Genomic DNA, 24,061 nt, shown 5'->3' on the forward strand with positions numbered 1-24,061 from the left:
AAGATGCGCAAATCGTCTCTTCGCAGCGCGCATGCAGTGTCGTGCTTCACTTGAAAATAGCGTCGATTGTGGGGTTGAGACACCGCTCAAAGAAACTGAACTTTCCGAAAGAGTTTTTCTTTTCTTTACCTTCGTTTTCTTCCCTCGCTCTTCCTCCACAAGTCCTTTCCTCATTTCACTCCCTCGACTCTCTCCTCGCCTGCGCCAGTTGAGGCGCTCATCAAGCCCCAGAGAGAGAGAACAGGCAACGAGAGACGCCTTCCTTTTTTTCTTTTTCCCTGTCTTTTTCTCCAGTTTCTATCTGTCCGCGTACTTCCTCTTCTCTTCGCACATGTCCTCTCGCTTCTCCGCCTTTCTGCGTTGGCACCCGTTTTTTCTTCTTCTCGTTCCACCTTTTCTCGCCGGACTCCACAGCGCAGAACTTGCGAACGATTCAGCGCTTCCTTCTTCGCCGCTCTCCTCTCTTTTTGCTCTGCCTCCTGCCTCGTCGCTTCTTCCCTGTCCTGGCGGACCCTCGTGAAGCGTCGACAGGCGCGAAAGGCGAGGGCTCAACAGAGGAAGAACAAGACGGCGAAGAAGGAAGCAGAACGAGGACGACAAGAAAAAGGAACAAGGAGACAGGCACGAACGACAGAAAGCATCCAGCAAGGACTCCTGAGCAGAGCGCCTGCGGAGATTCCGGTGGAGCGTTTCTCCGACAAAGTTTGTGCAAGAAAAAGAAGAGACTGCGACCTCGGTGTTGGTGGAAAGCGAGGAGCCAGAAACCGAGGCAGAGCGAACGCTACAGACTGCTTCGAGAGGGCAGAGATACCTGTGTCGGCAATGGCGAAGAAGAGAAAAGCAGGAGGAGCGCCGCCCTCCAGGAATGCCTTCGAAGTCTTAGGAAACAAGAAACTGAGAAGAGAAGTCGCCGGGCAAAAGGTGAAAGGTAGCAAGCGCGATGCGGCTCTTGCAACTCAGAAAGACCAGCAGCGGGTAAGAGTGCAAAAATGTCGCCTTTCTTCTCCTTTCTTACTCCACTCTCTCTTCTGTGTCTCCCGGGATGGAGAAACCTGAAAACTCCATGTCTTTTCATTTCGAGTCTTCCACTTTTCTCTGGGTGCCCCCCACCTGCTTTTTTTCGGTCGATTGCTCCTCCCGATTCAATCAGATGAACGAGAGAGGTCTGGAGACGCTTTGTCTTTTTCTGCCTCCGAGGCTCCAGAGACAGTGTTTGTGTCGGCTCAAGCGAGAGAGGGGACGTCTCTCTCGACGCCTTCTCTCCTACCGGTTTCTTGCTTGTCTTCTTTTCTTTCCAAGTCCTTTGGCGTTTCTCTACAACATGGAAGGAAGCCATGCACGCAGAGAGAAGCGGGAGGAGAAGACGAAGGAAGAGAAGAAAAACGCGAGGAAGACACAACACCCAACTGAACGAGTTGTCACACCTTTCGGCGTCTCTCTGTCTCTCCCAGTCTGTCGTTTGTGCAGCTCGCGGGTGCTCTGTCAACCATGGGGGACTTTCTGCTTGATCTTTTGCTGTCTCACAGTCGGACGCATCATGGACTGAAGTCACAAGTCGAGAACGCGGATGTCCCTCGGCGTCCGCCTTTGTGGGCGCCAGCATGTTTCCTCGGACTCGCACGATTTGTAAGAGAACCATTTCTTCAAAAGCGCGATTTCGCTTCTCTCTCTGCCTGCGCCTGTCTCGACTGGTGTGTGCCTCTCTTCAGCGGTCTCGCGCTCTGCTGCAGAGAGGCGTCGCCCAGGCGAGCCTCGGCACGGCGTTCGCGGACGAGCGCTTCGACGCCTCGAGCCGAGGAGGAGGCGAAGAGCGACTCGCGCTGCAGCGCCTGCGCCTTCTCGCCCAGCGCCAGCAGAGAGAGAATACGAGGAGGAGGCGGAGCCGCGGCTTCGCTCTCGGAGACGGCGAAGACGAACTGACCCACAGTGGTGTGCCTTTGGCCGAACTGGAGGACGACGCCCTACAAGGCAGCGCCGGCGGCGCTCTAGGCGGAGCTCTTGGCGACATCGAGGGTACGCGTCTGGCAGGTTCAGAACTTGCCCAACTGGCGCGCGAAGCGGGAGGTTGAAGAAAACGCGTTCGCAGACGGGCAGGGAACGCAGTGGAGTTGCCGGCGTCTGCACGGGTGTACGCCGAGGTCTCTCTGTGGTGTCTCTGTGCGTGGTTGTGACGGAGCGGAACGGGGAGTCGAGAAGGAACGCTCGATAATAACGGTTTATCGCAGAACTTCTCTTTGCGTCGGTGTCGACAGCGGAGGAGAACAGGCACCGCCTGGAACGCGTCGAGTTGGGGGGGGGGAGGGTGTGCGTCTTTCTTCCGCTTCGATTCGGTCTGTTCTTGAGCATTTCTGATCCCCGGGTCGCAGCTGCAAGCTGCAGAGGAATTCAAATTTATGAGAAATAGGTTTCAGCGCCTGCACAGGCTCCTATACCGACACAGGTACCACAGGTACCAAGTACGATGATGGAACTCAGGTGGACACAGGGGGGTACAGAAACAGAGGAGCGCCGAATCTGGCGGACCTGTTTCTCGGGATTTTCCGGCGACGCTCGAGTTCCGAGAAGCCTGCACAGACTGCTCGAGCTCGCCAGGCGTTGCTTCCACTCTGGCGCCTTTCCGATTTGCGTTTGTGTCCCCAGAGACTCTGGAGTTTCCACCCGAACTGTTCTTCAAGGAAGGCTTCCAAGGCGACGACGCACAAGAAGAAACGAGGCCTCGGACCAGAAAAGAAATCTACCGGGAAATCATTGCCAACAGCAAAGAAGCGAAGGCGCGGGTGAGCCAGGTTCTCTCCATTCGCACACATGCACAACGCATGCGTAGCAAACACTCCAGTGTATTCGCACATGCATGCGCATGAGACCACGTACGTAGAGAGAGAGCTCTTCGGATGGACGCAGAAAGACCCATATACCTATATACATATATGTATATATATATATATATGTATATATATATATGTATATGTATATATGTTTGTATGCAGCTCTGTATGTATCTATGTGAGTGTGTGTATCATAGGGCGCTTTAATAGTGTTGTCCACGATATGTCATGTCGCATGTTCCCGATGGGTGCGTAGACGTCTAGAAGGGAGAGGCGGGAGTCAGTCACTACGGAGTTGCGTTTTTGATCTCGCGTGCCGTTCTTCTTGCCTCTTTCTTGGGCTCTGCGGTGTCGCGAGAGAGTGACTTTGTGCTCTCTGAGTCAGGCGGTCGATTCTCGCTTTTTTTCCTTTTTTTCCAGCTTGCAAGTGAACAGCGTCAGCAGCAGGCGCTGTTGGAGAAGCTCGACGATGACTACTCGGATCTGCTGCGTCATCGAGATGCGCTGTTTCGGCCGACGAAGAAGCAGTGAGTTCCGGTTCAACGCCTTTGCCTGATGTCTCTGCAAAGTCTAGTTTTTCCTTGTCTTCCGTTGCTCTCCTCGTCGCTGGGCATTGGTGCCTCGCCTTCCCTCCGCGCCTCAAACGAGGATCTGTTTTCATTCGCCGGAGCGACCAGGTTCGGATAGGTGTACTCGGAGACAGGAACTCGTGGTGTTTCTCCTAACTCTAGAGGGGATGTCGAATGTTTCCATTGTGGCATTTACTTTGTTTTTACTGCCCGACATCGTTAAGAAGAAACAACGGAAACTGGCACGAGCCTGATTCGTTTCGGAGGGCGACCTCCATCCACTCTTCCCTCATTGTAGTCTGAAAAAAAGATTTTTGGAGTTGTTGCAGACTGCGAGACGACGCGAACAAGCAGCTCAACAGCGAGGGCCTCTTCCGGGATCGCTCCCTTTTTCTGCTCCTCTTGTCGCGTCTTCTTCTCTCCGCGTTCTGTCTCTGCTTTCCTTTTTTCTCACCGTTTCTTCTCCCCCCTCTCTTTCTCACACTCGCTGTCGGGTGTGCGTGGCGTCTGCCAAACGTTTTTCGAGTTACTTTCGCGCATGCTTTCTTCTCTTTCTTTCGTCGCGTTCCCTCGCTTCAGGGCCCTCGACGCGCTTCTGCGAAAGCATGTCGGAACCGACTCTGCTGGGGAGAAGTCAGGAGACGCTCTGCAGGCGCCGGCAGCGCGCGACATGAAATCTGCGAGCAAAGCAGAAGCGACATTTTCTGCTTCTTCTCCTCTCCTTCTGGATGTCCCCGCCTCATCTTCGTCTGCTTCGTCTGCCTCAGCTGCTGCTTCTTCTCTCTCGCGGCAGATGTGTGTAGCAGACGACTTCGATGCGCTTGCCGCTTCCCTGCGCTTCGACCGGCGACTCCCGGGGACAGAGAAACTCTTGACGGCTGAAGAGGCTCAGGAACGAAAGAGAAAACTTCTTGAAAAGAAGGAAAGAGAACGCACAGAGCGAATGCTTCAGCTGGGTGATGAGCCTGTAGAAGAAGAAGACGAGGAAGAGGCAGAAGAAGGGGAAGAATGCAGTGACCATGGTGAAGAGGCTGATGACGATGATGAAGAAAAGGAATGTAGCGAAGACGAAGAAGAGGGAGATGAAGGAGATGAAGATGATGAAAACGATGAAGATGATGAAGACGATGAAGATGATGACGAAGAGGTGCAGGAGGCACGAACGCTGTTGGAAGACGGGAGTGAAGATGAAGACGGGAGTGAGGAGGAAGACGCGAACGAGGAAAATGAATGCGCAGACGACGATCCGACAGAGACGGGAGAAGGCGAAAAGGAGGAAGGAACAGACGAAGACGAGGAAAACAAGGATGAAGAAGAGGAAGACAAGGAAGAAGAAGAGGAAGACAAGGAAGAAGACGAAGAAGACAAGGAAGAAGAAGAGGAAGAAGATCAAGGTGAGGACGTTCAAAGAGAAGAAGCTGAAGAAGCAGGAGATCGTAGGGGAGTTGGCGAACAAATGGCTACAGAAGCGGACGATGAGTTCATGACGGAGGAGGAGAAGAAAGCAGCGTTATGGATGCGGAACGAGGCAGGCGAAGAAGGCCTTTCGTTCCAGCCCTCAGCGCCTCTCACTCGAGAAGCTGCTCGCTCGCTTCTCCTCCCGCATCCTCTGAAGTCGCAGTGGAAGCTTCTCCACCGGTACGCGCCAACTTCCGAGTCTCTCGTTGTCCAGTTCTTCTCTATTCATTCTCCATATATATATATATATATATATATATATATTTATGTACGTATATGTATGTGTGCATGTAGGCATAAATGTACATGTATATACACACGTATACGTATAGGACATTCTTAGAATCTTGCCGACGTAGCGAGAAAGTTGCATCTACGGTCAGGTGCATCGTAGCTTCATCGGGGTCCTTCCTCTGTGCAAATGTAGAGACACACATCTACACATTCGCGTCTACGTATGTGCGTCAGGTTCCTGCAAGTATTCTATTCTGCGGGCATGCATGCTCTTCTGCATAGCAAGCTGTGAAGGCGGGTGCATGCGCATGGGCGGACCTCTTTCTTGCCTGAGCCTCCGACCGAATCTGGCTGCGATTCCTTCTCGTTCTCACGTTTCACTCAAGAATGCTGCTGAAGTCTTTTTCGGCAACTCCCGCGCATGCGTCTCTTCTGGTTTCCTTTCTTCAGCGTGAGAGTTCTCCACTTTGGAGACGACGCAGCGGGGACGCAGGGTATGGCACAGAAAGAGAAGAAAGAAAACGTCTTCCGTGCTCTCCTGGCCTACGCCCTCGACGCTCATCTCGCTGCGCTCGCCTCTCAACGCGGTGCGTTCTTCTTCTGCAGCTCCTCAAACGCCCGCGTCCACTTTGTTTGGCAACTTCAAACGCGTTAATTTCAATCATACACGCCTGTCTGCAAGTATTGACGTTTAGACGTTTAGACGTACGCATACATATGTGTGCATGTTTGTTTACATCTGTGCATGCGTCTGTGTGGGTCGGCCCTCGGCGTACGTCGCCGCGTCCATGGGTGCGCATATGTTTCGCTGCAGTGCTCCAGACGCAACCGTGCTCATAGAATTGTGTTTGTATATGTGTATATTTATGCAGCATTATCTGTAAACAAGTATTTGTATATATATCTTCATATATGCGGATTGCTGTACATACATGGGCATTTGTGTCGGCGCGTTGCTCTGTAGAGACCAAGCAAGTTCCGTGATACGTAATGGGTACACACATGTCCATATATATGTCTATATATATATGTCTATATATATGACTATATATGCATATCAGTTCGTTCGTCTGTTCCTATACATTTGTGATTTCATAAAATGTATCCTGCGCGATAGTTATTTACAGATCGATCTGCATATGTACGCGTGGATGCTTTGTGAACTGTTTTCGAAGGCGAAATGTGAGAGAAGATGCACACTTGACTGGTTCTGTGTGTTGTCTCGGTTAGTGAGTTCACCGTTGCATACTTTCCTGTCTCCTCTTGCGCCTGCTCGTTTTCGCCAGCCCTCGGGCCACAAATTGCCTTCTCCTTCCTTCGTTTTCTGCCGCGTTTCGCCTCGCAGGATTTCCTCTGACGGAGCTTTGGGACGCTCTGCACGAGCACTACTTGTTTTTCGCAGAAGAGCGAGAAGACGTTGTCTTCTCCTTCTTCTTTCCTCTCTTGGTGAACATGGCAGCGCGAGTGGCTCCGCAAGCGCTGCCCGCCCAGTTGTTTTCTCTTCTCTCCTCTTCCTTCTCATCGGACGCGGCCGGGGACAAGATCTTGAAGCAAAGCGGCACAAAGCGGGGAAACGCGGAGAGAACTGGAGAGAAGGCTCTGCCGCGAGATGCGGTGCATGCGCTCTCTGTCGCTTCTCAAGACGACGCGTCTCTGCCGTACCCTCTCCTGTCTGTCGGCGAGTCCCTGAAGGAGTCTTCGGTCGTGCCTCCGGCTCCCGCAGATCTCGCAGTTCTGCACCTTTTGTTTCTTCTTTGTCCTCTGACGGATTTTCGACACCCTCTGCTGTCTTGCGCCTTTCTGCTTCTGGATTTCTTCTCAAGCTTCTTCTCCTCGTTCTCTCTCGCCCTCGCAGCCGGAGTCCGACCTTCCCTCCATAGGCTGCCTCTCCCGCCGCTGCCAACTTCCGAGGCTGCTGCGGCGCTGGCCTGCAGCGAAGCTCAGAAGGTCAGACGAGAGGCGCCATCGGGCAGTGCAGAGAACAGAGAAGGCGAAAACCGGGATCTGCCGCAGGTCCATGCGTCTCTCTCGGGAGACAGACAACCGGCTGAGAAACGCGGAGACAAGGACCAGGTTGCGCGCGCTCACGGGCCGATACCCCCCTGTCTTTCCCCAGACGCGGTCGACACTTGCATGCAAATTCTACTTCTCCAACGCATGGCGATGCATGCCTCAGGCCGCGTCTTCCCGTCCTTCTTCACTCTCGCACTCGCTCTCCTTCGCACCCTGCTGGAACCGGAAGGACGCGCCGAGGGACAGAAGCCTGAAAAAGCTAAAGAAAAAGAAAACTCACCCTTCACGGACACAGACCGAATCAAAATGGCCCAAGCTGTCCTAGCCACACTTCGTGCACAAACCACCCAAATGGTACACGGCATATGCCATCAAACTAAAATACACCAAAATTCCTGTTGTGTTTGTATATATGTATAATTACATACATATGTATATATGTACCATTACATATATATGTATACATGTATAATTACATACATAGGTATATATGTACAATTACCTATATATATATATATATATGTATAATATATATATATTGTGTATACACACACCATATTTGTATATAGAGTGTCTTTTGTAAATATTTACAATTGTGCAAGGGTTGTGAGAAGCGCGAAGAGACCGAGCACTTTGACTTTGGTGACTCTTTGTGTATTTGTGGCACAACTTGGATTTTTTCTAAATGGCGAAAACACCTGCTTTGCTTTCGGCTCGTTTTTCGTCATATTTTCTTGGTGGAGTCCTGGTTACCTTTTCCTGATTTTTTCTCTGCATGCACCAGTCGTATGGTTGCGGGCCGATCGTCTCGACTTGCCGGTTCCTTGCTTCGTGTCTCCCTCTCTTTGTCACATGAAGCCATTATGCTCCGTTCGTCTTCACTTCCTTCTCGCCGTCTGTTCCCCTCCCGCTGCTGATTTCTCCGTTCTGCACTGGCCTGTCTGTTACCTTTCGGCTCCTCGTTCCTTCACTCTCCGTCTTTCTCGATCTCTTCTTCTCTGTGCAGGCCGAGGCCTCGCCAGCGGCGTACGTTCCTGTTGCACACTGCCTGCTGCCTGCGGCGCCTTTTCTCCACGCGTCGATCCTCTTGTCTGTCCTCCGAAGTTCGCCGAAAGCCAAGCAGGCAGCGCATGCAGCGGCCCGCGTGGATGAATCTGACACGACAGAAGCCGTTCTTGAGCGCCTGAGAGATTCGCCATTTTTCCCTCTGCTGACCAACTTCAGACGATTCTGGAGAGAGTCCGAGTCGATTCTGAAGAAGCCTCTCGTTCCTCTCAGCCTCTACCACACCGCCGAAAAGGTGAGGAATACACAGGAACTCCTGTCGGGATCCTGAGCTCGACCCTTTTGTGAACTCCTCTGAACTCTACGAGACCATCGGGGTAAAGAGAGCGAAAGGGAAATGTGTGTCTCGACTCGGCCTCCACAGGGGGAGATGCAAATTCTTTTTTCTGCTCTTTCTTCACTCATCGTTTCCCTCGACAGTCCACATTCATTGCTGCCGCACACGTAAAGATTTACGGATTTCTGGAAGCATGACCCTCCTCCCTGTCGCTTGTTGCGTCTCATGCTCGCCTCCGCCGCAGCTTGGGGATTTTTTCTTCTCACGTAGAATTCTGTTTCACCTTCCCCCGTGGTTCGTTCTCCCCTGCGGAGATGCGCTCGCCCGCGCGCCAAATCACGGCACGGCATGCTTCTCTTTCCTTTCTTTGTGAGATTGGTCTTTCTTTTCTGCCTTCTCTTGAGTCTTCTTCTCGTCATTCGGCCTTGTTTTCGCTGCGCGGTCTTGCTCTTGTGTATTCTGGCATCCTTTCTTGTGCGGTTTTTCTCTTTCCCTTTCTGCTTCTTGTCCCCTTCCTCCATCTCAAGAGACGCGACAAGCTCTTGCCTCCGTTGTTCTCAGGTAGGCCTCACGCTGTTGACTCCGCGCTACGTGGAGCCTGCTATGCTTCGGCGCCGCGGCGCTTCCTCGGCGACTGACGACACCCGTGAGGACTTTGAAGAGTTGCGAAGAGAGAAGCGACAAGCGAACGAAATGCGGAGACACGTTGGCCGCATGCTGCGCCGAGATGCGGCGTTTCTGGTGGCGCAGAAAGGACGCAAAGAAGTCCACCGAAAGCGACGAAACGCAGACCGACAGAAGGAGATCCTCGGCATCCTCGAGCAAGACCAAGTCGAATACAAAAAGCTCAAAACCACGGGTACGCCGGCTGTTGGACGTGGAAAGCACAGATTTCGAGGAACTTGAGCACCAAGCATTTCCCTCAATCTACTTGTAGCTTCCCCCGCCGATTCGTACGGATTTTTATCAAGATGCTGATGTTGTTGACACACGGCTCGTTGGGCAGGTGTCAAGAGCCTAGATGTCTCGTGCTCTTCCTCGTGTGAAGTATGCGAAGGCGTTTCTCGCGTTTGTTGCACTTTCGTGTATCTGTCCTCTGTGGTCTCGAGCAAACGAGGACGTCAGAGGACGAGCAGCTTCAGAGGGGCGGAGGGAGCGAGAAAAGGGAAGAAGCGACAAAGGGAAGAGACAAAGCAAGAATCCAGACAACGGCTGGCGACTCAGGACACAGGTGCATTCTTTGCTGGCAGACACCCGGTGTGGGTTTCTCGATTTTCGTGGAGAACCGAGTTCTCGGAAACGCATCCAAGTGTTTGTGAAGCCTCTGCATGCGCGTTTTCAGGTGGTACCATGGATACTTCACTCGCCGCGTATCGTCCCAGCAAATGCAAGAAGAAGAAGCGTATGGCGGGCAACCAGCAAGAAGCCCAGATACAGCACGGCTAGCTGGAAAGAAGCGTTTCTGCATGCGCTTAGGTTTCAGACTTTTCCATTCTCTTTGGTCCTCGACCGTTGGAGCTTGGACTCGACTGGCGTGTCATCTGCCGGCTCTGTCCTTGATTCGTCGGTGTCCCAAATACAAGGTCTCACTCTTTTCAGTCTCCTTTCTTTGTTCATAATCACTTTTTGCAGTGCGCGTTTCTCAGCTGTCTCGATTCTTTCAACTTGTTTCCTTTTGGGTTCCTCCACGTTGTTCGGTTTCTCTTTCTGTGCGTGTCACTTTTTCCAATTTCGTTTCTTCGCTTTTTCAGTCTCGCTCTCTCGTCGTGCTTCTCTGCCATAAAGTCCCAGTCTCGAAAGGCTTCGTTCTTTGCCTTCTGGAAGGATTCGCCGTCATTCACATGCTCCAACTCTCTTTTTTATGACTCTGGTTTCGTCTTGCTCTTTTCCATATCGGCTGCTGCGAGAGCCCTGACAACCAAGCAGCTTTCTGGTCACGATGCGTTCCTCTTTCTTCGATCTCGAGTGAGAGCACAAGGCCGCAGAAGGCGAAAGAGAAAACGAAGAAGACTTGCCTCCGCGTCAAGCGTCAGTGTCTCCATACAGTCCCTGGAAACAGAGCTGGAAGTCTCTGAAACGTACAGGCTCTGTTTTCGACAGAGACTCCTCTGCTTCGCGAGTCGGTCCTTCGTTCAAATGCTGCAGTGAAGGACCTTTCTTTCTAGAGAGCGCATCGCGAGACGCACTCCGAGCCTCCCGGTCTGAAAATGATTGAAACTTTGCTGCTTTCGACACATTTGCATGCGTCGGTTCTTACGTACAAGAGGCGGAAAAAACATGTTCCATAACGCGTGGTATTTCCGCCACTGCTGTTTCTGGATATGTACTTTTCGTTACTACAAAATAACTCCTCCTGTCATGCTCCTAAATTGAAACCAGTTAAGTGACGCACCGTTTAGGTACCTAGTCACGGCATGAGCCATCCGTCATGACGAGCCTCCGTGTTCCTCTACTTGGTGCCTTGGCGACTTTTGAAGGCGGCCGGCCTTCTCTACCGTCTTCTGCGGCGGTTAAGTGCACTCCACCTCAAACGCCAGGTGGACCGTTTGTAACATAGCTATCGAAAGGCTGGACCAACGAGACAGGCCTTCTATCGTTTTCTACCTCTCCCTACTACCCACATACTTCCGGCTCCCCGCGAAATCGGCGACCCTCTTTCCACGGTTCCTGCTTGCCTCCCAGTTGCTCGCGCCAGTGCGAAAGCGCTGATTATACTCGCGTCTGAGGCGTATTGTTTGCTGGCTGTCGCTGCGCGGCGAACGAGCGCTCCACGTCTTGCGCGAGCAGCAGATCGACGTCGAAAAAACTTTCATGTTGCTGGATACTGTGTTCACCGCGTGCAGCGGCATTAAGCAGTTCAGGGCGGTTCGGCTACAGCAGCCGCGAAACGCCTGGTGACTCGACTCTCAGAGCAGCAGCTGGAGTCGCAGCCGCGTCCTTGGAACTCGGATGTTCCCAAGGCGGGGACGAAGCCCAAGTCGTTTTCTCTGAGAATGACAACTCTGGAAGAGTCGAAAGAAGACAAGCGTTTCAAATAGTCGTGGACACCGGAGGCGGCGCACACACTGGTCTGAGTTCCCAGTTTCTGAGTTCTTCCTTCCCCGGCAGACCGCAAAGCAGCAAATGCAACTCGAGAAACCTTATTCGCTGTTTCGCCTTCTTCGGGAGAAGATACCTTCGCGATACTTCGCCTCCCTGTGTCTCTGGGCTCCCCCCTCGGCGTCTGGAGGGACCAGTAACTAGCGAAACGTACGGCTCGACTCGCGAAGACGCTTCGAACACCACTCATCGTCTCTGGTTGTCATCATGGTCGTCCTGCAGAAACAGCAGAGAAGCCAGCGCAGACAAACGCTCCTTTTCACAAAATCACGGACGCATGCAAAACTGGATCCGAGCATCTAACGCCTCAGCTGTGCATGCATGTCGATGTCGAAATTCAGATAGAAATGAATGCACGTTTTTTAGATGTGGACCAGGGCAAAAGCAGCGAAAGAGAGACCGTTCCACGCGTTCCACGCACTGACTCGTTTTTGGTATTTTCAGCATCATGCACATGCATAAAGACTGGTGTTTTGACATGGGCGTTGTCGGACATGCACAACTGCGCGCAGTGTAGAGTTGCATGTCTCCCCTCTCGCTGAGAAAGGCACAGACGCGACGTCTTGCTCGCGACCTTCCACCAGTCTGTGCTCTCTCAGAGCTGAAATGCGTGAGTCAAATTGGACGATTCAACAACTCAGCTCTTCACGACAACTGTACGAAGCCACTCTGTTGGACGGCGAAAAGGCACGAACAAGAATTGAATTTCAGTGGCGACATCGACGGCTTTCTACATCCGTTGAAACTGTCGCCTGCGAGCCTCCCACAATTCTACATATGTTCGCGGCCTTTTACGTCAATGAAAACTGTTCCGGCCGGGTGTCCAACGACCAAGGGAGTATTCGGTTTCGAGTCGAAGTGAACTTTAGTACCGCGATGACAGGTACTCTACATCAGTTATGTTCTAGGCCTGACCACAGACGAATTGTGCTCAGAGGCTGCGTAGTGTTCCCAATTCGAGTTCGATAACTTGCCCCCAACGCCTTGGTCCGCATGCGGGGCTTGGCGAGTGATCAAGTTCATCTTGAGTGTGTCAGAGATCGCGTCCATAAACTCCTCTGTTGTCAGGTAGTCGCTGGCCTGCAGTGCATGCGAACCATTCGACAGCATGCGAACTCCACATCTGTTCGTCTCTTGCTTCTCTCAAATGCAGACGAATTGTCTCCACTCCTCCGGGTGGTGAGCGGAGACCACGGTCCTTCCAAAAAGAACTCGGCTTTGGCGCAGCAACAGCGAGAAGAGAGAAAAGCCGACAAGGAACGAGATGCGTCGATTCTCTTCGAATGCAGTCAAGTCGGCAGGTCACAAAGAACTCGGGGAAGCCGGGGAAAGCTTGACATAACCCGCGAAATCCCCCGTTTGCGTCGTTCAATTCAACATGCTACACAGCCGCAGATTCACGACACCAATCCACCTCCACAGTTCCTCAGCTGCACTCTAGAAAACAGAGAGAAAAACACAGCGAGGCAGAGTGAGAAAACCACAGAGAGACAAATACAGAGACACATGGAAAGGCGAGAAAGCTGAGAGCCGTATTTAAAAGGCGCGAGTAACGCAGCCCCGTCTACAGCCAGCTTCCCAGATGCCAGGTAAAACGTACCGTGACTTTGTCTGCGCCTTTGACACAGAGGGCAAGATCCTTCGGCATCGCTCCGTTCTCGACGGTTTGGATGCATGCGTGCTCGAGCGCCAGACAGAACTGCCCCAGTCGGTCGTTGCCGTCCAACTTCGCCCTATATTCGGAAAAGGCAGCAAGGGCGCAAGGTAAGCGGTACAGCCAAGGGAATGAGTGGAGGCCTGGTTCCCAAGGTATCAGACATTGCGGCTGGTGTACGATATATTAGGGACTGAGGAGGACTCCTGAGGTTTGACTTTTCACAGAAAGGGCACTGATCCAGTTACTAAAGAGGAGTCGAAAGCCTTCCTTTTCGAATGAATTCGTGTCGAGAGAGAGATGTGCATGTGGACATAAGACTGTGTAAATGGAGAGACGTCGATCCACGTATCTGGGCATGCATCACGCATGCCGAGATAATGCTCATATAGAACCTTTTAAGAAAGCAATGACAGACAAGAGACAAGCAGATACACAAAGGAATCAATCCATCGATGTCGACAGATAAAGAAACCTCTATTTAGACGTAAATTCAGCAGTTTGATGTGTACGGGAGCAAAGAGTGAAGTTCTAGATTTCGACCCTTCCCGAGTGCCCTGCGTTCTCTCGTACCTGTGCGCGAGGCCGCGAGTCCAGGCAAAAATGGAGGCGATTGGATTCGTCGAGGTTTTCTGGCCTTTCTGGTGTTGGCGGTAATGACGCGTGACCGTGCCATGAGCAGCCTCGCTTACGACAGTCTTTCCGTCCGGGCAGACCAAAATGGAAGTCATCAATCCGAGAGAGCCGTAGCCCTGCAAAGGTGCAGAGAAAGGAAACTCGCGAAACGCCTTTTCTGTGCGAAAAACGCCACCCTTCCACGCCGCGACAAACGTTCAGAGATCAAAACACCAACGCCGGAGACAGAAAAGACTCACTGGAGAAGAGGAGATACGACAGACACACAGAGTCTTGGTAAGGCGAACTCACCTCACAAAGAGGGGAAAGAACAGCTAAAATGTGGACCGCAAGAGAACAAAGTTCACAAATACAAGAGAAAAGCCACTACACTGAAGGAGGCTACAGCCGAGGAATGTGGAGGCATCCGCAACGAGTGCCAGAGACGCCGGAGATGAGAGAAGAGACAAAGAGATCTCTGAGAAGGCCAACTCACCGGGGCGATGACGACACTCAGAAAAGGAACCATGAGAGCAAACGCTCCTCCGGCACGGTGTCCAAATAGAAAGCTCTTGGGTCACTCTGTGGCAAACAGAAGTTGAAAAAAGGAAACCTGTGACGACTCACCTGAGCAACAATATCGGACTGAACGTCTCCATCGTAGTTTTTGCACGCCCAAACGAAGCCACCCTCGGACTTGAGAGCCTGCGCAACCATATCGTCGATCAGTCGGTGCTCATACCAAATGCCTTGCTTTTCAAAGAGAGGCTTAAATTGCTCGTCGTAGTAGGACTGGAAAATATCTTTAAACATTCCGTCGTACTGCTTCAGAATCGTGTTCTTCGTGCTCAGATACAGCGGCATGTTCTGCAGGAAAAACAGAAAAAACAAGCACCACGGCGAGGATCCTGCTAACAGGCGGAAGACGACGCTGCCCGAACGGAAGCCAAATTCCCTTGGGAGACACAGGGACTGCCGCACTGCGAAGAGCCAACGACGTGTCATGCTTCATCAGACGAGGAAACAAGGACAAGCGCGCGAATTCAGACGAAGTCGCAATCCTAGCTGTGTTCTCCGACGAGGCGCATCTCGCCCTGTCACACAGCAAGCGGGTAGGAAAAGGAAAACCGACTCCAGTCTGTCATCCACAGTTGGCTTGTCCAGCAAAGAAAGACTTACCTCTCATATATATATATATATATATATACATTCAAATAGGGACACAGATCGAGAGATCGAGAGATATGGATGTAGATAGATAGACAAACAGATAGATATAGGTAGATAGAGATAGAATTAGAGAGATAGATATAATAGATGCAGATAGATAGGCAAATAGATAGAGATAGGTAGATAGAGATAGACAGAGACAGTATTGCTGGAAACAGAGATGTACACAGAGGTGGATAAATGTCAGTGGCTCTGCAGAAACAGATAGGTTGGGTTATACAGAGACGTAGACGTCAAGAAGAGATGCGGCGCATCCTTGAGTTCTCTCGCCTTTCCAAAAGGGAAGCAAAAGAAAGAGAGAAGGATCGCACCTGTTGCAGAGCAAATTTGAAGGAGCTGAGAGCGAATCCGCGGATGCTGTCTTCTGTGTTGTACATGCCGAGCATGACGCCAGGGCCGCTGAAGGAGAAAACTTTCTTCTCCACGCGCGAACCTCCAGCTGGGGTGAAGGAAATCGTGAAGTCTCCCGGACCGTCGCAGACGAGAGACTCTGCCTTGTACTGGTCGCCATAGGCATGACGACCAATCACGATCGGCTTCTTCCACCCAGGCACCAGACGCGGCACATTGCTAATCAAAATCGGAGCGCGAAACACCGTCCCGTCCAAAATGTTTCTGCACACACCCGCAGTGGAAACCTAGCACGACGCATGCTCGCGCCCGACGTAAAGAATACAGTGCTTGGGGTGTTCCAGGTGGATTCGGAGTTCTCTGTCTTTGGCGCACCCATCAAGTAAAACCAAAACGAGTGAAGCTGTTAAAGCCTAGTCAAAGCACTTGGCACCACAGACCAAACGAGGTCACCTATATCCACTAACATATACAGTATGCACTCATACATAGATATAGATACATAGATAGCTATACATCGGTATACATAGATATAGATAGATAGATAGATATAGATAGATATAGATAGATATAGATAGATCTACATAGATATAGATATAGATAGATATAGACAGATATAGATAGATAGCTATAGATAGATCTATATAGATATAGATAGAGAGAGATATAGACAGATATAGAATGATAGATATACTGTATTCCGAGTGCGTGTGTGGATTCGAGGGGAGACGCAGCACTGGTCGAGTGGCAATTCGGTGGCACGGAGCCGGAATTCAGGCGCATGCGTAGCAAGAGAAAGGCGAAGGCCAGCGCAAGAGGAAACACCGAGCGAACATCGGAGACGGGAAAAACGAGACGGCGAGAAGGCAGAACGAGCGCCAGGACACGCATGGACGCTCTGAATGTAGAAACGACAGACGACTACGAAAAACGATGGTGGAGGAGAAAACAAAAGACGGGGAACGCTCGCACGTCAAGCCATTCTGCTGTCGTACGCTTGTTGTCGAACAACGAAAAGAACAGCAGCGACTGAGTAGTAGCTTTCCTCGTTCCTCCAGAACGTTCGTTTCAAGAGGCCTTTTGCGCGAGTGCAACTCTTTGTGCAATTTCAAGTTCGAACATTTGGTGCTGTGTTCCCGGTCACTTCGCGTTCGCTAAATAATACCTTGAGAGGCGCACGATATCTTGTACACACCAAATCATCTAGATGCAAATAGATACATATATATATGGCATTTCGAGAAAAGACGAAGCGAACGTTTAACACATTTTGGGGGGATAAAAGTGCCTGTAGAGCGAGTTCGTGCGGGCAACGCGTTTCATTGGCTGGATGTGTAACGAGAAACCCTACGTGTCTTTCAAGGTCTTTCATGCCAACAGCCTCGGTTTTGTGTGGCGGTCGCCTACCTGATAGTACCATTTGGGCTTTTCCACATTTTTTTCAAGTTGAATTCCTTGACGCGGCCTTCGTCGGGGGTGATGGTGGCGCATTTGATTCCGACGTGACACTTTTTGATGGCTTCTGCTGCCTCGAGCGTCACCTTGTCTTCGGTTTGGTCGCGGTTCGTGACGCTCAAGTCGTAGTACTCGAGGGGAATTTCGACGTACGGAAACAGGAGTTTCTCTTTGATCCACGCCCATAGAATGCGGGTCATTTCGTCGCCGTCCATCTCCACAACTGGGTTCGCAACGTGGATTTTCCCCTCCAAGTTGAATGCCCCCCCAGTAGCCACGGAGGCAGCGGAGGCAAAGAAGCGCGGCGAAGCGTCGGGATTACCGGATTTCTGGACAGGAGAAACGGCCAGTCCAGACGAAGCGGAGGAAGAAGTCGAGGAAACTGTGTTGCAGAGCGCCGAAGAAAGCAGCTGCGGACGGACGCATGCGCTCTTCGTCGACAGTGCTCTGGCGAAAGTCGAGGATTGCAGGGAAGTGAAAGGGAAAGCGGGGCTTGCCGCCCTCGCGGTAATTCGGCGAAGCGCGGAAGCCATTTTTTTAGAAAAAACGCACGGACGATTCGTTGGAAATGTCTGAAACGCGCCACCCACACGGGAAATGCTCGCTGAACGAGTCCGCAGATGTGTCCGCAAAACGCCGCAGGAAAGAAGGCAGACCTTCCAAAGAAGACACAGAGAAAAACTGCAAGCGGTACGGGGCTGGACGGACTCGAGGGGTGTCCACAAGCGCACGGATTTCTGCGAAAAACCGGAATTCTCTGCCCGCATTTCCCGCCTTGACGGTAGCGCACATGCACAGCGACACACGCACACGCACACTCCGCTGGCGCGTGCCTATACGTAGAAGCAGCGCCGCCTCTCAAAGTTCGAGGAGCGGCAACAGGAGAATGAAACGCCTATTAGACGGAACTCCAGAACAGACAGGTAAAAGGGTAGCGAGGCGTGCTTGTCTAAGCTCGACAAGCGAATTCCCACAAGCGTCTTCCTGTTCTTGGGAAAACGCCTTCTTCCACAACGGTCAACCTCGTCGTCAAAGGCTTTTGGTGTTCGATCTCTGTACACGGTTGGAGTGCTAACTACCCAGCACTCGTGTTTCAGTGTGTTACAAGGCAGAGTGGACATTTTGATGTTGCACGTTTTAGAATCAGAGAAATCAGTCTCTGAGCACTCAATAGACTTGTGTGGTGGTTTACCGAGCCACCGAACTGCGTCATGGCGCATGCAGATGAAACCTCGAACCTGCTGAGTGCTGCAGATCCCACGTATTCTGTTCTTTGGTAGTTGGCAGCAGAAGGTCCACTTTACCCTGTTGAGAGAAGGGGGATCTGTCCTTGACCATGACGGTCCCCCTGCGATATTTGAATCTGCGCGTATGATTCTTGAAAGTGGCACACTGAGGGATATCAGAGTCGTCTCGGCAGCGCCGTCAACGGGGTTCTTTGGCATAGCGTTGTAGATGCTCTAGTCGGGATCTCTTTCTTGCTTGGAACGTGTTTCACGCAGGTCCTGGTAAATGAGAATACGCTTCAAAATGGAAACGTGAAATTCCAGCTAAATGCTAAAAGGCATTGACGGTAAAGTGATATCGAGGGAAGCATCTGCCTGTTGCCTGTGTTGCCTAATTGCCGCTCACTAAGCGGGATCAGTTGCTACATATAGTTTGTTTGATGACTTTTTAGTCCCCTCTGGGGGTTCTTTCTTCGTTACTTCGCTGTAGCAGTGCAATCTCGGATACTTCAACGTTTCCAGAAAAAATCGTGTTTCTTCAATTTACGCGCTTGTGTGTATTTGCTTTGCTTCATTTAAAATAAAAGCGTGCGGTACTGGCCGTTTGTGAAAACAATGTATCGCTAAAAGGCCAGCAACACCTGCAAGTCTACGTCTCTTGTCCCGTGTCGCCGTGTCACTGTTCGTGATTTTCGCTGCGTCTGTCTCCAACTGGCTCCGGAGCAAGGAAAAGAGGAGTGCTGCTCGCGGCACCCAGCGTGTGACGAAAGTTTCCACGTCAACTTGAAGCATTATGAAAGCAATTCCGAGCTTGCACCTTACGCGGAAGCAGGTATAACGGCGCATTTCCCCTGGAAAGAGAACGGCCGAGAAAAATAAAGAGCATCACATCACCTAGCACAAGCTGTCCGCAGTGTATGACAGTCGACGTTTTACGTCGCTCAAACGGGAGCTGCGCTTTTTATCGCAGCAGTACAATTTGACTTATCATGCTTTGATGTCGCCGTTCCTGTTTGTTGATGAGGAGTGTAGTAGTGGATTACGCCCCATCTGTAAACGAACGAAGCACGTAGCACACAGGCTCATCTATATCATTCGCGCTTGCTGTTGCACTTCACAGAGGGCTCGCAAAGGGTGGGAGCGAAATTCCCTAACTAGAATAGCTCTTCCTACCAAGAAAGACCATCGTGTGTGTCTAAGTGGTTATATAAGAACGCTCTCTATGAGCTACGTCACGGCCGGTGTGTTCTATTATCACACTGTTTCTGGACTCACTTCCCATTAACCATCCAACATTTGTCTGTTTCCTGGGCATATTTTTCCTTTTCTGCTGGAATGCCGCACCTGAGGGACCGACAGCCAAAAAAGACGAACACTACATTTTAGCTCGTGGGCTGAGTACTTCAAGAAGCAGAGAGCTCACATATGCCCCTGAGGATCGAATATAAGTGAACAAATGCTATGAAAACAAGCTCTCCGATTCGTCTTGAAACACTTACGCGATAGTCCCCTTTAATTTACGGAGAGCCAACAGCGGGCAGGGCATGTACTGGGCCACCTCGGAAAACGGAGTCTGGAATGACCAAGCACGGTCGCCTGAAAGACAAAAACATATCCATTTTGAAACCAGGAAAAGCAGTGCATCGATGCTGAGACCCTTTAAGCGCGTTCTATTCACTACCGCATTCACACTTGAGAAAAAATCAGACTCAACTCCTGCCGAGAGCAAAAGCTAACGCGGGCTGTAGGGAAATAGTATTGTACAAGCAACACCTACTCACGAATGAACTCGTTTGACCTCAAGTGCAAACGGGGTAAGCACCCTAGCAACACCTACGTTGAGGTCTCACCAAGAATGTGACGGTAGTTGGCGTCGCCCTTGCTGATGACAACCGCGGCACTGTCGCGCAACTCCTCGAAAAGCTTGCTTGGCATGTCCGAGTACTCGAACGGCATGCAGAAATAAGTGTGTGCCTTCACCTCCCACTTGCCACTTTCCACGTACGACCGCCATAGATCTGCCAGCGCAACAACAGAGGGTCTCTGAAACACCACAAAGGCAAAGAAGAGAAAATACGGTTTAAAATGTATCCAGTCGACTTGAAGAGGATGTCCGTAGCGGCGCGAATTTCTCTGCCACTGGTTAGGACTGGAGGAATGTTTGTTACGCTTTAGAGGCGATCGTGGATTCTTCACATTCAAGCCGGTGAATACGCATGGGAAAATGTATCGTTCACCCATTACATGGCGCCTTCTGTCCTGAGCAGGCACAGGCCAACAGAAATAGAACGGTCATCTTCCGGAGATAAACATGCCGAACGCGGAACCGTTTTGAAACACGTAAAACATCTGGTTGAGGCAAATTTCACTCAAGGAGCTTTGCTTTCTCGTCCACATGTCGTTTTCCAAGATCTGAACACTAATCGCGTGTCAGACCGGCGTCGCGAAGCCAACGTATGCTCCTGTACTTAACCACACACCGGCGCCTCTGAAATGCCAACTGGCTCTCTTCTACAGTCGGCGCTTTATCGTAAGTTACCTCGGGGGTGGCTTGTCGCTGGATCCAGTCGTAGGTGAGCTCAAAGTCCTTTGGCATCGCGTCACTCACAAAGATCGGGTACTGCTTGACATAGAAGACGACTTTGTCGACAACGTCGTATTCCAAGAGAACGCATGCAAGCCACATATCAGCGAGGACTTCGGATCCCGCATTGTCCACGAAGATGAACGCGGTGCGGTGGCGGGTGTCTCCGTCGCGTGTCTCTGCTGAGACTCCAGAAGCGACCAGAGTCTGCACGTCCTTGAAGAAGGCCTCGAAGTCGTCGCAGAGCAAGCGGGAGGCGTCCTCCTGATCCTCACCCATCGTGGACGAGGCGGACGTTTCTGGGCCGATCTCATCTTCTGCCTCCTGATGGCTGCAAGGCCAGAGACTCAGATCAGCAGCGTTGCCCTGAAGAGCGCCAAGAACGGCACTTCGTAGGCCAGCCTTGAACACTAGCGGGTCGTTCGACGCGGAGCCTGCTGCTCCGTGCATGCGTCCTAGGGACTCCCCAAACCGAGTCAGCATCGGCGCACATCCTCGGAGGCCAGCAAGCTTCTGTTTCTCAAACGGATCATAACGAGTTGTGAAGTGGCGAAAAGCGTAGGCAATTCGTCGATAAAAAAACAACTCCGCTATTAGCCACGGAGCGGTCGCCCATGTCGCGCCTACTTCAACCCAGTTCGCCAGAATGGAACTGTTCCAGAACCGAACATCTGCGGACTCCACGTCCACAGCGTACGCATTATTCCCTCTCGCTTCTTTCTCCGAATCTTCGTTTTCAGGTAGATACTGGAGCGGCGATGTGAGCGATTTGGCCATTTCGGCATCGAGGGCTTGCAGGCGCCGTAAACATTCCGGGTGGGTTTCGAGAAACTCTTTGTTCTCGGCAAACGTGCGCTTCAGGATGTCGTTCCGCAGACGCGAGTTCATGGTGTCATATGACTGCAAGTCAACAGGCGGAACCACTGACACGTGTGAAACCGTCCACACTTCCAACCGAATTCTCTCCACTATGATTACAGGCATACGACGCCCATGTCATTCGCCTAGCTGTGTACAACGTATAGCGACCGTGTTGAGTCGACTGTGTGAGGCTGAAGCATCTCTACCCAAGGTTCGAAAGCGTATTACTGGACGTGGTTTGCGCTTATTCGCATGTGTCGGCAGTACACTCTTTTTTGAGTAAAAGCGCGGAAACATGGAACCGGGTGTTATATGACACGTCATTAACTTCAGAGAACATCTTACCCAAGTCCCCGGTTCGTCGGAGAGAGTGACAGGAGGAAGAACGGTGCTCGACTGGCGGCATCGACGGAGAGCTTGCATGTCTTTGTATTGGGCCAGAAGGCGTGTTTTTTCATCAGCCGCGCAGGACGCTCGCGCCGAGTCGACGTTCTTAGGAGTCCACGTCATTTTGACGAGGTTTTGAGGTTCCAGAAACGTTAAGAGAAATGGGGGTTCTCGAAACGTGTCTGGACTCATGCAGCGGCCTGGCGCTCCGCTTGGTGTTCCTCTTCAACTGCCTCGTCGACTGTTGGCTGAATAAGATAGATGAGAAGAGGACGACACCATTTAATGGCGCAAAAAAGAACAGCCACGGCAAGAGCTGCACCAAACACAAACACGACGGACAGGTACGGCTGCAAGAACCACAGAACGACTCCGCCCGAGGCCAAGAAGGGAAACAGGGTCCACAGCCACCGCAAGATGGCTGCGTAATCCATTGAAGACTAATCTGCAGCGATGGAAAGCACAGATGTGGTAGTCAATTCTGGATACCAATATACGAAAATTCTACCAGAGGAACAAGACTCGTGTTGTGTCAGCCTCTTGTTCAGATCGCTCGCTCTAGCCAACGTCAGTGCCGGAAGTACGAGCATTTCCGGATCGTTGAGAGGTCCACAGCAGTCTAATTGAAGAATTCGAGTTTGACCTACGTGTTGCGCTTCAGGCAAGCTGTGTAGATGGTTCTCCCGTGATTCTGAAAAACAGGAGCACTCGGGATCATGTAACGTGGCGTGCACCGTTCTAATGTCCTGTTTCTCTGGGTTTACAGTTGGTGGGTGTCCGCAGTCAGACTTACAGCACAAAACAATGGAGAAAGCGCTTATCAGGTGAGCTCCTACCGTTGATAATGGATACGCATTTATGTCGCGGATGCGTAGGAGATTTTATACTGCTACTGAACGGCGAAACCACCACCAACGCCTCAACACAGGAGTTAACACGCTGGTCCCCTCTTAGTATCTGGAGTTCATAGATGCCACCTAACAGAACATGCAGCAGTTTCAGGGTGAAATGACTCACCGCGAGCAGGATAAATGCCTCCTTTTCGTTGAAAAGTGGCAGTGAGCCGAAGGATGACAGAACTCGAAGGACCGTCGTTTTCTCGTCGCAGGGTCTGTTCGTCGATGCGCGAACCAGCCGCGATTCAGCGGCACACGAAGACACAAAGCCTGCAGTACTGCGTTTTGTTTACTTCTTCGAGCGCCTGTAAGTTGGTTTTCACCATATCGACTCACAAATAAAGTAGAGAGAAGTAATAAGCTGGGACTTTCTCTTGAGACGAGTGCTCGTTGCAGGTGGCCTGGCCTTCGATGAAACTGGCACAATGTGGCAAAGAAGCACCGGAACACACCCGTCAGACATGCCAGTCTGTCTGAAAGTGGCCACAATTAATCGTGCCTAGAGAGAAAAAAACAGTGCCGCTCCACGAGAGGACATATACATTGCTAAAGGAAATCTGTGTGCGACAGAGATGCTTGTCTGACTGGATTCAGCGTCCCAAGGTCGGTTTTAATGCGGACCGGGCAATGGAAAGAGTTCTGTCGTCAAATGAGTAGTCGTGTCTTCACCACTGCTTCTCCCCCGCTCTCTTGTCCCTTTCTTGCTAACCTTTCCAGAAAATTCCTCCTCGAGGAAGCTTAGCTAGGTCTATATGACAGGGACACCAAGCTCAACGATTTCTGGGTCTCCTTTTAGTGTGACGTTTCTTCCACAGAGGGGCAGAGACGTGCATAGTTTATCGCTGTGCCAGTCCTTATACACAGAGGAATGATGCGACATTCCTTGCGCGACTTGAGTAATTACACCACTTCTGCAATAGAAAAATTCCCCCTGGTGAACAAAGTCAACGAAAGGCGAGGAGCATTTGTATGTCATGCAGTGTCTTCGAAGATATACTCTAGAATTCGTGCCCACCTACAGCTGCAGTGACCGTTGTGTTTATCCGCTACAGTTGTTTCAGAAAATATATGAACAAAAACAAGGGCAGAAATGTGACACAACGAGAACCTTAGAATCTCGTCTCTGTTTTTGGCATGTGGTTAGACTGGCTGAGGCTGAATGCTCCGCGGCTAAGTTAATGAAGGTTGCCTTTTTTCTTATTGATCAGAAACGCACGATGCCACGGCGCCTGTATAGCGTTTCCCTGGTGCGGGAAGGGAAA

At 51.3% G+C, this 24,061-nt stretch overlaps 3 protein-coding genes across 3 annotated transcripts; 1 reads left to right on the plus strand and 2 right to left on the minus strand.

The window, feature by feature from the left end:
• The first annotated feature begins 112 nt into the window (after positions 1–112).
• On the plus strand, positions 113–10,835 carry TGME49_313130 (hypothetical protein). The gene is made up of 10 exons (XM_002364484.2): positions 113–975; positions 1,710–2,013; positions 2,641–2,777; positions 3,246–3,352; positions 3,974–5,032; positions 5,537–5,673; positions 6,432–7,453; positions 8,106–8,399; positions 9,003–9,300; positions 9,784–10,835. The coding sequence occupies exons 1-10, from the start codon at positions 823–825 to the stop codon at positions 9,885–9,887; spliced, it is 3,615 nt and encodes a 1,204-aa protein (XP_002364525.1). The 5' UTR covers positions 113–822; the 3' UTR covers positions 9,888–10,835.
• Positions 10,836–11,236: 401 nt separating this feature from the next.
• Positions 11,237–18,348, minus strand: TGME49_313140 (isocitrate dehydrogenase). The gene is made up of 7 exons (XM_018782749.1): positions 16,798–18,348; positions 15,351–15,654; positions 14,437–14,676; positions 13,768–13,946; positions 13,141–13,273; positions 12,456–12,620; positions 11,237–11,756 (listed from the first exon to the last, which is right to left on the minus strand). Exons 1-7 carry the CDS (start codon positions 17,610–17,612, stop codon positions 11,727–11,729), a joined length of 1,866 nt encoding a protein of 621 aa, XP_018635444.1. The 5' UTR covers positions 17,613–18,348; the 3' UTR covers positions 11,237–11,726.
• On the minus strand, positions 17,868–23,525 carry TGME49_313150 (DUF89/Fructose bisphosphatase). The gene is made up of 8 exons (XM_002364486.2): positions 22,921–23,525; positions 22,551–22,594; positions 21,862–22,151; positions 20,611–21,555; positions 19,922–20,114; positions 19,571–19,667; positions 19,347–19,415; positions 17,868–19,121 (listed from the first exon to the last, which is right to left on the minus strand). Exons 3-8 carry the CDS (start codon positions 22,093–22,095, stop codon positions 19,013–19,015), a joined length of 1,647 nt encoding a protein of 548 aa, XP_002364527.1. The 5' UTR covers positions 22,096–22,151; positions 22,551–22,594; positions 22,921–23,525; the 3' UTR covers positions 17,868–19,012.
• Between the last annotated feature and the right edge of the window lie 536 nt (positions 23,526–24,061).

Source organism: Toxoplasma gondii, chromosome XI (genome assembly GCF_000006565.2).
Source record: "Toxoplasma gondii ME49 chromosome XI, whole genome shotgun sequence".
Lineage (NCBI taxonomy): Eukaryota > Apicomplexa > Conoidasida > Eucoccidiorida > Sarcocystidae > Toxoplasma > Toxoplasma gondii.